The 18366-nt window shown below is 45.5% G+C and overlaps 1 protein-coding gene across 6 annotated transcripts in view; it reads left to right on the forward strand.

The window, feature by feature from the left end:
* Positions 1-17989, forward strand: part of SLC4A5 (solute carrier family 4 member 5) — a 105648-nt gene extending 87659 nt beyond the window's left edge. For 3 of the 6 annotated variants that reach the window (XM_078444617.2, XM_060656976.3, XM_060656992.3), the window contains 9 exons: positions 191-304; positions 1729-1890; positions 2645-2823; positions 4063-4135; positions 7969-8037; positions 8656-8829; positions 11052-11207; positions 13962-14029; positions 16053-17989. In XM_078444617.2, coding sequence (XP_078300743.1) covers positions 191-304; positions 1729-1890; positions 2645-2823; positions 4063-4135; positions 7969-8037; positions 8656-8829; positions 11052-11207; positions 13962-14029; positions 16053-16218 — 1161 coding nt within the window. In that variant the 3' untranslated portion in view covers positions 16219-17989. Of the gene's footprint in view, positions 1-190; positions 305-1728; positions 1891-2644; positions 2824-4062; positions 4136-7968; positions 8038-8655; positions 8830-11051; positions 11208-12808; positions 12894-13961; positions 14030-16052 lie in introns of all 6 variants that reach the window. The other 3 variants (XM_078444620.2, XM_078444619.2, XM_078444618.2) reach the window with 3 other exon arrangements.
* Positions 17990-18366: the final 377 nt, after the last annotated feature.

Below are 18366 nucleotides of genomic sequence, written 5' to 3' on the forward strand. Positions count from 1 at the left end.
AGGAAACTGAGAATCCAAGAGACGATATGCTTCCCCAAGGTCACACAGCTGGCAAGGGCACAGCCAGGATTCGAACCTAGGTCTGCTGACTTCAGAGCCCAAGTTCTTAACCGTTCTTGTGCTGCTGGAGGACTCAGTCCTTCAGGAAGCAGGAGGGTGCTTCATTCACTTGTCCATCTCCTTTCTGCAGGTCCGGGCTCTGGTAGCAGACTTTTCCATTATCTTCTCCATCCTGCTGTTCTGTGGAATTGATGCCTGTTTTGGTCTGGCAACCCCCAAGCTGCATGTGCCCAGCGTCATCAAGGTTTGCCCCTGGCCCCTGCTCCAGGCATTAACTTTGCCTGCCCACCAGCTGCAGTTATTTTCCCCTCTATGCTGATCAAACTTTCATATACTCTTAGCCAAGCGACTTGTGGGTTCTGTGTGTATGCTCCCCCCTTCCTCCCCACAGCCTCGGCGGTGGGGCGGGGATGGGGGGGGACGGTGGTGGTGGGGGGTCCCTTGAGATGGTAGGCTGGGGACTTATTCACAGTGAAATGTTGCAGTGTAGCCACTGAAAGGAGAGGGTACTGAAACCCATCCACCAGCCTGGCAGAAGCCTCCCTGATTTCCATTTAAGGCTCTACAATCCCATGGCTCAGGCAGTCTATAAGCAGGGCCACCTGGGGTCTATTGAAAATGATCCCTTAGAATTCCAATTCTCAAAGTGTGGTCCCCAGACTAATATCACATTATCACCTGGGAACTTACTAGAAATACATATTCTCAGCCCCACCCCAGACCTGTGGAATCAGAAGGTCTGGGAGTGGGACCCAGAGTTCTGCACTTTAACAAGCCGTCCAGGGCTTTCTGGAACCTGCCAGTTTGAGAATCACTGCTGCACAAAGTCCCAGTCAGTCCTGAGTTGGTATTTGCTCGTGGCTAAACTCAAGCCCTGCTCCCTCACAAGGAGCACCATCCACCTGCACTGGGCTTGGAGGTTCTAGAACTGACCCTCCCTGCCTTTGAGGGCTTGACCTCCTCGGTATTACTTCAGGGCTCCTAAAGTAATTTAAACACAGAAAGTACCTCTTTCTCTTAGATAAAACAAAAGATAAATTTCAGCCCAGCCCCTACACAGATAATCCCTCGTTTCTTTTAAATATGAAATTTATTGTCAAATTGGTTTCCATTCAATACCCAGTGCTCCTCCCAACAGGTGCCCTCCTCAATGCCCATCACCCACCCTCTCCTCTCTCCCACTCCCCATCAACCCTCAGTTTATTCTCAGTTTTAATCCCTCATTCTTAATATGCAAGTCTGAATTAATGTTTGGTGTTTTACAGAGCATCCTATAATGCTCCCCAGACAGGTGACTCAGAGGAGAGGCAGAAGCGTCAGGCTCTGTATTCTTGCCTGTTGGGTCTCATTCTCGCTTCTTGTTATCTTGCAGTTAGTGACTGCAAGCTCTTTCCCAACAGCCTCTGGCTCTGCACCTCCCCATTCCCAACCAATCGCAGGGTGGCTGCCACCAGTGATCTTAGTTCAGCAGACACCATGTCCTTCCCAAGTCTGTCTGCCTCCATGGTCTCTTTAAAGTTGCAGGTGCCTAACATCTTGAAAGGAAAAGATTGCACTCAAAAAGCACCCCAGGTTGGGGGTGGGAGGGCAGGGAGAGTGGGGGCCCAGACAGCAAGTGCACTGGGACAAAGGAGAGAGAAAAGTGCCCTTTCCATTTGTTCCGCTCAGCCTACGCGGCCTGACCGAGGTTGGTTCGTGGCCCCCTTTGGGAAGAACCCGTGGTGGGTGTACCTGGCGAGCATCCTACCTGCCCTGCTGGTGACCATCCTGATCTTCATGGACCAGCAGATCACAGCCGTCATAGTCAACCGGAAGGAGAACAAGCTGAGGGTGAGGCGGGTGCTAGGAGCAGGAACACCACTTCTTTCTTCCCACAAAGTCAGAAGGAAAAAGAAGGAAGATGGTGCTTCTGTCAAAATTTGAGGCCATTTACGAAACAAGATATGAGGTCAGAAGACTGTGGAGCTCTGGTGCATGTGTAGGGAAATGTGACCTCCAGATGTAGGTAAGGCCACCAGAGCCAGGGTGACTTGATCCAAGGATCAGGACCAAGCCCAGGGTGGGCTACTGGGCACAGGCTCCTTGTTTCTCCCAAAGTGACCTTCTGGCTCCATGCTTCCTGACAGGAACTTGGGAGTCTGAGCAGAGCCTAACGGGAAATTTTGACCTAGAACCATGAGGCAGAAGAGAATCCTAAGCCCTCCTGGCCTCTGCAACTCGCTCCCTGCCTCTGGGTTTGAGGAGATTTGGGCTACCCTCTCCCCCATCCCAAGACCTACCCCAGCCAAGGCCTCTTGTTCAAGAACTACAGAGATATTATGGCCACTGGTAGGAAAACTTCTTCCCAAGGACCCAAGCCCAAGGCCTCTCCAAGCCTGAACACCCTTCTCCTCACCTTCCTGTGTCCCTTCCCTGGCTCAGCAAACCCTGGGGTTGGGAGGCCTGAACACTACAGGGTAGCAGCACCCTAAGAGTACCTATTGAATGCTGAGGGGAGCCTTTGAACCGTGTTCCACAAAATGGCTGCTTTGGGGAGATTTCTATCTCCCTCACCCCATACCAACCCTCCTCCTGCCCCATGCAGAAGGCTGCTGGCTACCATCTGGACCTGTTTTGGGTGGGCATCCTCATGGCCCTGTGCTCTTTCATGGGGCTCCCCTGGTATGTGGCAGCCACGGTCATCTCCATCGCCCACATCGACAGCCTCAAAATGGAGACGGAGACCAGTGCCCCTGGGGAGCAGCCCCAGTTTCTGGGGGTCAGGTAGGTGGGGAGCGGTGACTGGGGACCGCCTGGGCAGGGGTATTGATTTTGGGAGAAGGGAAGCAGATGTTGCTTTTTTTTTTTTTTTTTTTTTTTACCATCAAGGTATCTGGGCTAAAAGGGCCCTGCTCTCTGACAACCCAGGAACCGCAAGGATGGAAGTAATATTCCTGAGGGAGAGAGGAAGGAAACAAAAATTCAGTTCTAAGTAGTGTTTTTTTGGTAATGGATTGCAAGCAGTATCCCACCACAGTCTGTATGCACACTGACCACTCACCTGCATAGGCTACTCAATGTCTCCACATTCCCCTCTGACCTGTCCTTTTGTCTTCTCTTCTTCAAGACCCCCACTACCACTGTCCCCCAACCCCTCTTGTGGGTACAGGTCCTACCCAATTCCCATTCATCCAGAGAGTCTTCCCAGGACCACTGCCACTCCCTAGACTGTGGCTCATGGCCTATCACTTCCATTCCCTCAATCCTCCTTCTCTCAAGTCCATGTGAATCCCATACCTGTTACAGGCAGGCATGTGCCTCTTAGGGGCTCTGGGGTGAGCCCACACCAGACACTGGCTGTTCAAAAAGTTTCTCCTCACTACTGTAGGATACCTCGGCTACCCAGCTTCCCTGGGGTGAGCCTTCTCTGGTCAGGGCAGGGTCCCCTCCTGGACCCCTGAGCCCTAGAGGACTGGGCCTGAACAATCTGCCCCCCAGGCCTCAGTTCCCACTTGGGTTGTGCCTGGGCCTGGGCCCTCAGGAAAACATATCTGCTCTGCCAGGCCCCCTTCCTCCGATTCCTCTTAGTCATGCCCCACAAATGTAACATCTTATTACAATCAAATGGCAGGGATAATAAGCAATGTATATCCCATTTCATTCTCACAGCAACTCCCAAAGCAGTTGTCATTATCTTTCTTTTGCTGAGGCTGAAGACATTTAGGGCCTTTCCTGATGCCACTTAACTACACACCCAAGTCAGTCTGGCTCAAGTACCTCCACTGTTAGTCACTGCACTGGACAACCTCCCAAATGCCCCTACAAACTGCCTTGGTCAGGGCTCCTCTCCTCCCATGTACCTGTCAGCTGGGCCCAGGCAGCAGGTTTATTCTCTGGAATGGAGAAACAAGACAGAGGCTAGGGCCTTGGACACAACCTTTAGGTGCACACGGAGGGCCAAAGGGCTAGGATGGTGATGGGGCATCTCCCAGTCCACCGTGACTATGTGCCCTTCTCTTCCAGGGAACAAAGAGTGACCGGCACCATTGTCTTCATCCTGACGGGCATCTCTGTCTTCCTGGCTCCTATTCTGAAGGTAAGGCTCTATACCCTATCTCAGAGCCCTAGCCACCTGAGAAGGCACTGACTTGATGCCTGAGTTGGGGAGAGGGTCGCCACATGAACCCTAAAAAGGAAGGACCCAAAGAGATATTTCATCGTCATCCTTGTTTTCTGGAATGTTGCATTGCTTATAATCGGGACCAGGCAAACCTCACATGATCTTTTCCACCTTTCTGGAGGGCATTCTTCCCTCAGAAAGTTTGGCCAAGTTCCATCCTTGCTTGGATCAGAGCTTCCCAAGCAGGTTATGTTTTCCACGTTGTGGTTTATGGCTCACTAGATGCCTCTTTGCTCACCCATTTTCTGAAGTTTAAAACTTACAGAGGGAAGCCTTTTATAGATTATCTTGCGGCCTGTTCTCTGCTCCTCTTCTTACATCTCTTGGGAACATAACTGATTTTTCCCCACACAGTTGGAAGCTCCTTTTGCTCATGTCCCTCCAGACCAACTGGAAGAGATGAAATCAAATGGGAGTATATTCAGAGCCTGGGTCCCCAGAACAGTCTCTTTCTGCTCAGATGTCTCTGTCCAATTCAGCAACTCACCTGTTGTATTCATTTGCTACCATAACACAATTCCACAGACTGGAAAGCATACATAACACTTACTTTCTTACAGTTCTGGAGGCCACAAGTCCATGACCAGAGTGTTGCCAGGTTTGGTTTATTCTAAAGTCAAATATGGGGCAATGTTCATTATTACTCAGACCATCATGGAAAAGTTTCCACGAGTCTACAGAGCTCCAAAAGCTCCGGTATCATCATTGTATTCAATGACAAAATGATCTGAAAAGTCCTACCCAAGTTCTTTTACAGTAAGAGTGGAAAAAATACAATATCATTTTATTCACCACCAATTAATCTATTTGATACATTTTATAGCAGAGAAGACCTATCTAGATTTTTCTTGATCATAAGATTTAGGATTTCTCATTTGATTGTATTAAGGTACATACCTTTTTGTTTTGTTTTATTTTATTTATAGTTTTGTACTTTTTTATGAACATAGGCTTTCAGAGGAAGCCACCAACTTTACACACACTTCTTCAGAGACTGATTCCACCCAAAACGGCTCCTGGGAATGAGAGCTGAAGAGTGTCTTTGAGACAGACCTTCCCCATCACAACCTGACAACTATCTTATTCAAGAGTCTTCCATCTTAACCAAGCAAAAGAAAATCATCTCTAACAACAGCAACAGAAAAAAGAGATAGGCTTTCAAAATAATTGGTTAAGTGATGAAAGCATTATCACTAGCTGACACCAGTACTAAATACTACATTAAATTTAGGTGAAAGAAAAGATATTCTGTATAACCAGTTCAAGAAAACTATGACTTAACCCAGATCTGAGGTCCTAGATTTAATCCCAGCATTTACTTCCAATAAGAAAAATTTTCCATAAAGCTTATTTAACTTTCTGCAACTCTATGTTTGCCCGTGTCTGTCAAATTAGGCATAGCTGAGTACCTATCAGCCTCGGAGAACTTATACCCAAAACATACCTTAGTTGAGATCTTTAATTCTTGTTTATGTAGCCAAAAGAGGAGAGGTCTCCTGGGTGCTGCAAATTTTAAAGGATCCTAGTTATCAGTGTTTCTATTTTTATCAATGTTTCTAAGTTGGTTATTAACTCTACCTTTGTACCAGTTCATCCAGTAGAATTCTGCTCTAAAGGCTTCTCAAATTTTAATGTGTATAAAAATCACCTGGGAATCTTGTTAAAGAAAGATGCTATTATAATACTGTATGTTAACCACACTGGAATTAAAATTGAAACTTAATTTTTAAAAAAGATACTGATTCAGGAGGTCTGGGTGAGACCCAAAACTCTGCATTTTTAACAAGTTCACAGGTCATTCCAATAACATTGGTCCAAAGACTATACTTTGAGCACTAAAGAATGAAATCTCCCCCTTGGTGGATGTATACTAATTTTAGACAGTGATTTTTACTGCTAGAGGACCGGTGTTAATCTTCAGCCCTTTCAACACCAATTTGCAAATCTTTGGTTATCTTGCCACACAAGGGCTCTGGGGGATGAGGAGGCCATGTTATCTGACAGGCAGCATAAATGATTTACTCAGTCCATCCCAAACCCTGAAGGTTTGTCTTGTTTCAGGTTTTGCTTGCACCTTGCCACTACTGTTCCATACTGTAGATTTCAGAAGTCTGCCTCAGGGGAGCCTAGACCATATCAGTAGCTCCCCCTCTGAGCTCCATGAGTTGTTCTCATGGCCTCAGCCTCAAATTATATGGGAGGGCTGTCTTACGTTTGTGATCATTGTTGACTCCTCCAATAGAGGGTAGAAAGTGGACCCTAGAGGCACTTTTTTTTTTTTTTTTGCCACTGTACTGTTTCATTAATACTTGAAAAGAGCCTGTCTTTGGGCATCCAAGGAATATTTGTGCTAATATAGAATTTTAGATCACAGCCCATCACTGGCCGGAGTGTGATGTCATGGGCCTTTGGGATTTGCCAAGAAAGCTGTTTGAGCTTACAAGTGACAGGACAGGAGATAATTTACTAGGGTTGATAGGGGACTTTAGGACCAGGCACTGGTAACTGCAAATTATCTAAGAGTTAGCTCAGTTCTCCTGTTTGATGTGGTTTTCACACAGGGAAGTTTTAAGCCATCTAAATTTGTGTTATTACAGACAGTAGCTAAGTCTTTTATTTAAGATTTTATTTCTCTCTCAATTGCTCCCACACTTTGAAAATGATTAGGACAGTGTTGTTCATGGAAAGTTTTGTTTTTTTTTTTTTTACTTTGTTTCGTAATTAGGCAAAAATCCCATAAGCCATGTACAAATGGAATGATGCAATGGCCCAGATTTCCCTTCTTTACTTTAAGATCAATGTCTTGAATTAAAGTTTATGCTTTATAGGTCCAAATCATGGTTTGTGTTTAAAAACTGAACCAAGTCTAATTTATTTTAGATATGCCCAATTTATTTTAAAAGAGCGGTTATTTATTCGGTTGGATTTATGGACATCCTAAATGGCATCTAAAAGTTGGGTACAGGACTTGTGTTCTGCCACATGTTCCAATATGACAACCCTGGAATCGAGGCAGAGTCTTGTTCCCAATGGTAAGCCCAAGGGGCAGATAAAGGGAAGGATGAAAGAAGCAGAAACACAGCTTAGAGAGACGGTAGAGAAATACCTCAAAAGCTTCTAAAAAGTCATAATGATATCTGTAGAACAGTGTGAATGATATGTATGATCCCATTTTTTAAAAAGCTAACAAACTACCTGTGAGCATGACTGGAAGGAAAGATGCCATCAAACCATATACACATCCGTTTTGCTTCTTTTTAAAATCCAATTGTGTGTGGTATATGATTTTTGTTAATCAGCAGGTACTCTCTGCTAATGTAGGTCAGCTCACTAAAGGTCCCCAGAGCAATGCAGCTTTTTTGGGGTGGGAGGCAGTCTTCCGCTGGGGCTGGAAGTAGAAGCTGACAAGAATAAACAGAGGGCTTTCTATGGAGCTTTTCCCATGTTCCAGAAGGTGTGTCTTCAGCCAAAGCACATGGCTTCTGCAGGGACCAAAAGAGGGCAGCCAGGCTGGGAGGGCAGCTGCACAGAAAGAAGGGGGCAGGTCAGCCCTTCCCATGACACTGGCTCCAGATCAGTGCTCAGAGGCTCAGTTCCCCAGAACATCCCACTCCTCCATGGCTAGGGGCAAGCTGAGGGAGGCCAGGCTGCCTGTGACTTGGCAGGCACCGTCGTGCAGAAGAGGGCAGCCAACAGCCTGCCCCTGGCAGAAGCCGGGTCCAAAGCTCCGCATCCCTGTCTCATTTCAGTACATCCCCTTGCCCGTGCTGTATGGAGTCTTCCTCTACATGGGCGTGGCCTCCCTGAATGGCATCCAGGTAAGGTTCTCCCCACCCCAACCACCGCCAGGCTGATGGGATGGGAGTCAGCTGCCATGTTGCCCAAACCCCAAGTGCTTGCTTTCCCAGCGCCGTGGAAGAATAATGGTGATAAAGATACTGCCATTTACCGTGTGCCAAGTAAAATAACTATATCGGGCACTTTATAGGTCTTCTATAGTGAAATCTATATAAATAGGTGCTGTGTTACCTATTTTACAGATGAGCAAATAGGCTCAGGATTCAAAACCCTGATGGGTCTGACTCCAATGAGCATTTCACTACATCTCTTTCTTCTCTAAGGCAACTCTGGCGGAAGAAAACATTTTGTTTTGTTCTTTATTTACCGTGATGCACCAGATGTCTTGGATAGTTTGTGTTGCAATTAGTTGCATTTTCCTTGAATGTGCATAGTTTTCATTTGTGGCCTGCTCCTCGGGCAGGGCTCAGGCCCCCCTCCCAGACCTCCAGTCCCCTCCGATACGTCCTTAGTACCGACGAAGGTCTACCTTCTATGAGACCCTGCCGCATCACCCTTTCCCCCAGTCCCAAGCTCCCAGCAAGGCCACCTCACTCAAGGTGTCCCCACCACCTGGCTGAGCCTTGCACTCTCAACAGTTCTGGGAACGCTGCAAGCTCTTCCTGATGCCAGCCAAGCACCAGCCAGACCACGCCTTTCTGCGGCACGTGCCCCTGCGCCGAATCCACCTCTTCACCCTGGTGCAAATACTCTGCCTGGCGGTGCTCTGGATCCTCAAGTCCACGATGGCCGCCATCATCTTCCCGGTCATGGTAAGGTGGGCGTGGGCTCCCCATCCTGCTCAGCGGATTGGCCCTGGGCAGGTGTCCGCGGGAAGGTCCACCGTCGCAGATGGTCTGACTCTCTCAGGGTCACAGAGGCAAGCATGGACAAGATTCGCATCGTGAGTGCAGGCCAGACGGAGCAGCGTGGGGGGGGGGGGTGCCAAAGTGGGGGGAGAATGGTCCCCTGCGGGGGGCGGACCCACAGGCCTCCACCCAGCTCAGTTTCAGGCACTCAGCAAAACGCAAAAGCCCACCAACCTACCGTCTCTGGGATAGAATGGAGAAGCTGGGCAAAGTCAACAAGGACACAAAGTCCCCACTGTCAAAATTCAAACCAAGTGCAGAGGAACACCTGTACTAAATAAATATAACTCTTTTAACTATTCAAAATAACAATTTGAAAAGATAAGTGGGTAGGGAGGAGAACTAGAGCCAAAGAGTAAGAATTTCATAGTCTAATGTCACGAACGTGAGGTTTGGTGAAGTTGTGGAAAGTGCAGGAGATTCTTTAACTATTCTTGAAATTTTATATAATCTTGAAATTATTCCAGAATTAAAAGTGAGAAGAACAGCCAATAACATGTTGTATCTGGCCCCTAGATAATCCCACCCAGGGGAAATGGCCCCAGGCCCCTGCTGGAGGTAGGGGCTGGGGGTGGGAGGGAGGCGGTTACTGCTGGAGCCTGTGGGTTAGTACTTAGGGAAAGCCCTGGGTGGGCCCCAAAGCCTGGCAGGGCCAGACTAGAGGCCAAAGTGAGGATGCAGAGGTGGGATTTGTAATGTGCTTGCCTGGGATTCTCAACCCTGGGTGACCACTAGAATCACTTGGGAGCTTTTTAAAATTGTGTGCCCAGACCTCATCCCAGCTCAATTAAATCAGTGTCTTTTGGGGAAACCCAGGCATTGGTATTTGTAATATACCAGGTGAGCATAAATATGCAGTCAAGGAAAGGGAAATGGATCCTCCCCAATGGAGCCCTCATGGGGTTCAGTGTTAACAAGGAGAAATGAAATTATAGTCACAATTAGCATGTATGGAGTGCTGTTTCATTTAGTCCACACTAGACCTGAAGTACTATTACTAATCCTACTTTACAGGTGAGAAAGCTGAGGCTCAGAGAGCATGCGTAAGTTACCTAGCTCACACAACAAGGAGGAGCAGAGCCAAGATTCCCCTACCTTCCCTTCATTGATTTTTTTTTTTAATTTACACGCAGTAAAATTCACTCTGTGGTTCTGAGTTTTGACAAATGCACAGAGTAGTGGTTCCGCAACCACAGCCATGATAGAAAATAGTTCCATCACCCCTAAAATGCCCTCATGCCATTTCTATGCAGACAGTGCCTCTTCCCACCCCTGTCCCTAGCAATCACTATTTTGTTTTCAGAGCCAGGATTTTCAAAACCCAGGTCTGTCCATTTCCCTAGATCTACTTGCTCTCTAGAAAGGGTCAGTGAGGAGCCAGAGTTAAATTCAACTGAATGGTTTTCTCCCTGATCTCATTTGATGGCCAGTTCTTGGTAGTGAAGGGGCAATATTTATAACTAGTTACTCTGAGCCCATTGAGTCTATTGAAAGGCCAGTATTTAATCTTCCCCAAAGTGCACATGTGTTTTCTCTTTAATTCATTTATCCCAAACAGAACCAAACTTTCTAGACTTTACTGTAAAAACTCTGGATATCCCAGTACACTTTATTCAGTATGCTTTATACTTTGTTAGCAGAGAGATTGGCAGCTCTCAGAAATAGGGACAGTGGGTCTCAAAATGTAATCTTTGATCCAGAAATATCCATATCTCCTGGGAACTTGTTAGAGATTCAGATCCTCAGGCCCCACCCCAGACCTGCTAAATGACAACCTCTGGGGGTGGCACCCAGAAGTGTGTGTATTCACAAGTCCTCCAGGTGTTTCGATGGAAGCTCAAGTTTGAGGACCACTGATTTAAAGAATAACTGTAGTTCTCTAGTCCTTGGTCCTCAGCTGCAACAGGCTCCCTCCCCTGGGTCACTGATAGGCTTTGTTAGTCAACTGAGGAAAGACCAGATGAGAGGAACCAAGCTGGGCAGAAGGTGAATGATGGTTTGTGGGAGATCTGAGATGGCTCCAAAGGCACCAGAAAAAGTCCCTGAGTATAGCTGACTGAGCGAGAAAAAACAATGTCTGACTTTGGGGCCTTGAGCCCATGTTTTTCTCTGAACTCTCACCACAGATCCTGGGCCTCATCATCGTTCGAAGGCTTCTGGACCTCATCTTCTCCCAGCATGATTTGGCCTGGATTGACAATATCCTCCCAGAGAAAGAGAAGAAGGAGACGGATAAGAAGAAGAAGAGAAGGAAAGGGGTCCCTGAGGACAGTGATGAGGAGGTGGGGAGGACGTGAGGCCAGGGTCAAGGGAAAAGATCAAGAAACCCTCCCTCCATTTCTGGCAGGGTCAAGGAGGAGGTAGCTTCTCAAGTGGTCAGCTGTGATCACCTGGGCCTAGTCCAGGATGAGCTGAAGCTTCTCCTCATACTGGTGTGGGGTGCTGAGAGCTTGTTTGCTTATGTGAATATTCTCAGGGAGGGCCACAGTGAATGAACCACCCCCCCCCCCCAATCCAGGGAAAGGCTGGTTGCCACGCTCACTCTTTCCCATTTCTGTGAGTTCCTGGGGCCATTATCAACAGCAGTGCAGGTCCTTGATGGAACGGGGCAGAAGACTCAGCTCCATCATGGAGATTATGAGGACTGATCTCCAAAGAATAGAGCAGACCTCAGGGGAGAAGTCTGATGGGTACCCACATCAGTAGACTAGACTCCTGGACAGTTGTAAGGACTGGGGGACAAGGTTTGCTTGGCCTGCCCTTGGGGTATTAGGGAAGAAGGTGGGGGGAGAGGCTATGTCCTCCCTGAAAGGAGAGTGGCTACATTCCTCAGATGCTGGGGACCACCTGGTTGCCCCATCTACCCTTTTTCTCTCATGCTTCCTTCCCATCCCACCCCCAAAACACCCAGGGAGTCAACAGACAGGAAGCCAGTCCAGAGCTTACAGTAAATCACAAAATGTTAAGCAGGAAGATTATCTAGTTCAAGTGCTTATTACAGATGATGAAATGGTCCCCCAAAAGGGAAGTAGTTTACCCAAGATGGACATATGGCTAAATGTCTAAAAGGGAATTAAGAAAACTGTTCCTGACTTTGAATTTGATCATTTCCAATATGCTAAGCTACCCATGCCATCTCCTAACACCATGCCTGTCCTTGCATTCTCCCGGTTTGACCTGAACCCACATCTCTGCATCTATCTTGAACTGTTCTAGTGATTTTGCCTTTTGCAGATCAGAGCTGTTCACAGACAGATCCTTGATTAGTGGCAATCAAACCATCTTCTGATGGTAGTGATAGTCCCAAACTCCCCTTGTCCTTAATTACTTTCCTCTTCAAGAGGCCCATCATTCATTCACATGTTTTTCATTGGTGATTTAGTTGGTTTGCAAAGATAGGCTTGAGAACAAAGAAACGGAGAATCTAAGTGCCTTTTAAAGACAAATACTTATTCTTTCATTGATTCATTCAATAAATATTTGAGTGGCTACCACGTGCCAGGAACTTCTGCAGGGTTGGGGAAAAGCATGAAAAATTCAATGGAAAAATGGGATTCTATTTACATAAATTCATTTTACACGTGTCTTTACAGCAACACCAGCCATTGTGTGAGATTCACTCCCAAGAGATTGGTTACTCTAACAGTTGAAACTGTTCTGATCAATAACGTTCCTGGAAGAGTTCTGTCTTGTCTAGGACAGCAGGCTAACTATGATTGCCCCTCACCGGGCCCCAGGGTATTTGTAGCACCTCCTAAGTGTTTAGATGTAAAGAGGATGGTGGTTGGCACACATTGTGGTGCATGTATTTTCCATCTTGGCAAGAAAGCCAAAGCTATTGTATTGCTGGTGTTTATCAGCTTTTCCCACTGTTTCTCTCCAGCCCCAGTTCCCTCCTCCCTCAGTTATAAAGATTCCCATGGAAAGTGTCCAGTCAGATCCCCAAAATGGTATCCACTGCATTGCCAGTAAGTAAAACACATGGTGTCTCTCCCTTCCTACTTACTACTAATCCTCCAGCTCTTCCTCCAAGGAACTTTCATCTTTAATTCAGGGGGATCTAATAGTCTTAGAAGCTAGAGGACTCCTGTGGTAGGCAGAGTTCAATGAGAACTGGGTCACAAGGATTGAGACTTCAACCAAATAGAAACCCAGAATCAAACCCTGCAGACGCCAGTAATCAATCTTCACTTCCATTTAGGCAAAGTCCTTCATTCCTTCCTTTCCCCTGGTGCTTCCTGATGTCTATGGCACTACCTGGCCCTCTCTTGAATCGTTTCAGACCACATTTACCCAATCCTGAATCCCTGAGCCTCCCATGTTTTCCAGTGGTTATTGAAAATGATTGGGAGTTCAAATCCCAGCTGAGTTGTCTCCTTTAGAGAAATAGTATAGCATTGGGATCACAAATTTTTGTCAGAAGGGGAGGTTTTAGTGGTTGGGCTGTGCTTCCATATGAATCACAAGTACCTTCCTCCTGCTGAAATGGAGGCTGTCTGGGAGAGATGGGGCTTTGCCTACGAAGATCCTGGGGAATCTGTGGCTGCCTTTACCCACTCCCAGCATCAGCGCCCTCCCAGTGGACACTTCTGTCAAGACAACATAGCCTTGTCTGAGAGTAATCAGAAAGATTCCACTTGAGTCCTGACCCCAGTGCTCCTAATATAGGACTTGCCACTTTTCTAAAGGACCCAGATTAGAATCCTGCCAGGGCCCTTGAAGGGCTTCCCATCACTCTCTGTCAGAGGTATCTTTCCTTTTTTGTTTCTAATTCTCCTTCCTCCTTGCCATTTGTATATTTCCATCACCCTTTCTCACTCTTCCCTGGCCTCACCCATGCCTCACACCCACCTAACCTGGCTAAGAAGCGTCTGGTGAAGTCACCCATCCCTGTGAGGCCCCTGAATTTCTCTTGTGTAGTGTTGGCCATAGGGGTTAGAGAATAGGAAGAAGGGTGAGGGAGGCACTGGAGAAAGGCCTTCTCCAGTATAGTACTCAAACCTGCTCCACAACTGACATTTTAATTTTCCTGCCAGGAAAAAGATCTTCCAGTTGGAGTTACTCATTCTGATTCTTCCTTCAGTGACTCAGACCTTGACCGAAGGTAATGGCCATGAGGTAGACTCCTTGGGTTTTAGATAAGAGACTAAGCAACGGCCTGGAAGGCTGAGGGCCTAGGATTTCTCAGGCTAGCCAGTGTCTCAGTAAAGGCCTTTGCTGGTCCACCAGAAGGGGACAGACATAGTTATTGGGGTCAAGTAACAAGTATGACATAACATGATTACAATACAAAAGGTACTCAACTTTAGAAAAGGAAATTTTTACAGAATACTACATAGAATAAAACTGAAAATACTGGGGGAAAAGAATATAGAGAAAAACTACACATTACTTAAGTATAGATTATTGAATGCCAGGATAAAAGCAGGTCTAAGAATCAAAACACCAGGTACTCTGATACCAGTGGAATAAAGTAACAGCATGGTTAATTAGCAAAGGGCAGAAAGGCTATCAAAGAAAGCTATCTAAATATCAAAGATCAAGTGGAGGGGTGCCTGCCTGGCCCAGTCAGTGGAGCAAATGACTCTTGATCTTGGGGTTGTGAGTTCAAGCCCCACGTTGGGCGTAGAGCTTACTTAAGAAAAAAGATTAAATGGAGGTAATAGTCAAGAAAGGATTCCAGGCCATTTCCAGGAGCCCCTCTGCCAAATGTGATACCTTGGTGTTCTGAATGAGAAACCATGAAAAAATGGGACAACCTGATGACTGAAAACACAGAAGTCTCGAAAATGGAAAAGAGAAATCCAGGGGCAAGAAAGTTGGCCTGTTATTACTGGGAAGATGGTAGGGCGCTCCTACATGGTGCTCTAAACTGGACAGGAATCACTGTACTACGTCACCCATGAGCAAAAGCACAGGCTATCCCAAGTCCAGAGGCAGATGAATCTCCACACTCAGATGGCACTCATTCAAGAGATTTTAGAAAACTGGAAGTCAAAGCTGTTCCCACACTGCTAGGATGAGAAGACAGACCTCACTGTAACAGCCTCCCTAAGCAGCAGACCCAAGGCCCAGGGGTATCACATGTCCCAGTTATATCTCTGCCTGGCTTCTCATTCCACCCCTCATGTTAGGATTCTACACCATTACAAATGCCACGGATTTTTAACATACGAAGGTGTTAAGAGAAAAGCAGTCTATCTGGATCTATTTTCATTTTTAAGTAGCCTACACCAAATTGAATCTCTGTCCCAATTTCAGTCCATGGAGAGAAAATTTGGACCAGGATAGGGGATTTTCAAAAATCTGTTAAATTGTACAAAACCTGGGACAAGATCAGAAATGGAGAAAATTTGATAATTGGTGATGGCACCTCCCAACTATCCTGGTGTTTTACCGTATCTATGGAAGTAGGTGGAAGCAGAGACCACTAAACAGGATTCCGTTTCAGTGGCAGAAAAGGCTCAGCAACACGATCTAGTTTAACAAAGATTAAGCATCTGTGATCCACCAGCATGATGCTTAATCCCTGGGGATATACAAAGGCCTATGAACAAAGACATACAGCACCATGTGCCAAGAACAGTGGAGCGCATGGAAGAGAAAGGTCAGTGTCTAAGGGAGGGATTTGCCTTATCTAGAGAGTCTGGGAATGATAAATAGGAGTCTGCCAGTTACACAGAGTAAAGAAGAAAAGAGGCAGAAGAAGGGCATTTCAGGCAATGGGAACATGCCTGAAATACTATTTGAAAATATACACACGGCAAAGACTGCTGGGATAAGCAGGCCATCAAACTAGAAGTAATCAGGAGTGCAAACAATAAAAGGCCCTGTCTGCCACTAAGGAGCTTGGATTCTAACTTTTGGACAGTAGGAATCACAGAAAGACCTGTGATCCAGAAAGTTCACCTTAGCAGTAATGTGAAGACCAGGCTGAAATTCATGGCGAGACTAGCTAAGCAACCACAGCTGAAGGCCAAGTGCAGAGGATGCCACTCATTCCCAGGATGTGTTAAGAGTTCATAAGCAAAGACAACTATTTGCACTAGAACCTGCCCTGGGGCATAGCAGTTGAAAACACCCAGTACTAGATAAGTCACTCTTCCCTCCCTCTTTTTCTCATTCAGCATCACTTTGCACTTCAGAATTTCCTGTCCAGCTTCACCTGCTTTCAACTACTCACAGAGCCCAGTGTTCATGGTGCCACAGGTGAAGATAGAAATGGAGTCAGACTGTGACTTCACAGATGTGGACAGATATGGAAAAGAAACTGATGGCGAGACCACCCTCTAGGACGCAGCTTCCCCCAGATGTGGTTTAATCTTCATTGTGAGGTCGGGGCCGAATCCCTGAACTTCCCTGTACCGGTTTCCTTATTTGCCAAACCGAGGGTCACTCCACTGGATAAAAAACTGATCTGTGGGTGAAAAGTACTACTTATGTGCAAAGCTATCTCCTTTTTGTAGTTATGAAAACAACAAAGGAAACATACTTTATTTTAAAATGCAGTCCAGGATAGAAATTATAACATGTCTTGAAATGAAAAAAATGCTTGCCTCCCCAAATTATAGCTAGGATAAAGGGGCAGTAGTAAATTTTTATTAAAACAAATATCAATTAGATTTTTTTTTAAGTTTAGATTTTAAAGTATCTAGATGGTCTTGAAAGAACTATTAAAATGCTCACACTTCAGTACACCAACGTTGGAAAATTTGTTTTGCAACTTGGCATTGGGAAGAAATATTTCACAGGTCCTATCTTTCCCTATCTCATTCAGTTTTCAAAGGGTCATTTGTCAAGTCTGAACCATCTGCATGCATTGCGGCCTTGTTCCAGCACAGAAGTGTGACTGGAGCTTTCCCAGATTGAAAAGCCAGTTGTGAAAGTCTGTTAATGAAAGAACCAACACATTACAGTGGGTAAATGTTTCTAAAAATTGTTCTTGTTAAAGTGAAACTTCAAACCACATGTTACATCAACAAAATGACCCTTTAAATTAATAGCACTGGTTTTTCACATCCAGAATAAGATTTCTTTACACCTTCAGGTAGGCTCTTCCTACAAGTTTTCAATGCCCTGATTCCCAAAGTCAAACTCCCATCCACATGACTGCTGCATGTTAGGCAGAGCTAATGTAAAATATTAAATTATAACTTTGCAGTATTAGATTACTACTTTAAAGGAATGATTAGAAGCCAAGTTGGATAGATTAATGACGCATTAGTAAAGAAGCATGAAACTTACTATCAGTCTGTCTTCAATCCCCATTTGACAAACATCAACATTGTTTATTTAACACCTACTATGTGCCTGATAGCCGCAACGCATCTGACATTTACTGTCTCCAAAACAACTATGGATTTGAATTTCAAGTAAATCTCTTTGGTTAGTCGCCACATTTACTCAAGATTACAAATGCAGGTGCTTTTTTCTTTATTCTTTTCTATTTTTTAAAGACAAATGACACTAGATCATTAACATTTGGGTACTAGGACAGCTAATTGCCTCTGCGATCTTCAGAGCCTTGTACAGTGCCTGGTCCATGGAAAAACTCTCAGTGTTTATTAAATCTCAGAGCTCCTTTCCAAGGGATACTGCCAAGAGGTAAAGCTCTAAACCTCTCCCACTTGATCACAGCAGAATGACTAAGCTGCTCACTAATCCAGAACCATCCCCTGAATTTAAGTGTAAATTCTGTATCTTCATCTGCACCAATCCTGGAAGAGCTAACAATCTACCCTTAACATTTATTTTAAAACTTGGCTGATTTCCAATGGCACTGTGTCCAAATTAAACTGTAGGAATGTTATGGATTCCGGAGTAAATGTGCTTGATTAATCAAACAAGTTGGAAAAGTATGATGTTAGTTTTTTGTTGTTGTAAATTGATCACTGTAATTTCCACCTTCTATGTCATTTATATTTTGTACACACATGAACATTGTAATTTTGATAGCTTTTAACAGGTTGACATATTGTTACTTCTCCTTGCAGTAGGTCAGAACTATTTTCCCATTTGTAACTATAATTCAATAAAACTTAATCCTGTCTGCTCATCTTGCAAACTATCATCTTCTTACATCTCCAGAAAACTATCAAAAGAATAAAGGCAGGAGCGCTTGGGTGGCTCAGTCGGTTGAGTGTCCAACTTCAGCAGCTCAGGTCATGATCTTGCAGTTTGTGACTTCAAGCCCTGCATCAGGCTCTGCTGTCAGCACAGAGCCCACTTCAGATCCTTTGTCCCCCCAACTCTCTCTCTCAGAAATGAATAAACATTTAAAAAAGAAGAAGGCAGTTGGCAGAAGAACAAGGAGGGAATAAGTCAACTCAAGTAAGTAAGTAAGTAAGTAAGTAACTTAAGTTGACTTACTCCCTCCTTGTTCTTTCTCTATCTCAAGCTGCCTGGAACAGGAGCTGCATCATCTGCCTGCTTGGAAGCCAA

The sequence above is a fragment of the Panthera onca genome, chromosome A3 (genome assembly GCF_046562875.1).
Source record: "Panthera onca isolate mPanOnc1 chromosome A3, mPanOnc1 haplotype 2, whole genome shotgun sequence".
Classification (NCBI taxonomy): domain Eukaryota; kingdom Metazoa; phylum Chordata; class Mammalia; order Carnivora; family Felidae; genus Panthera; species Panthera onca.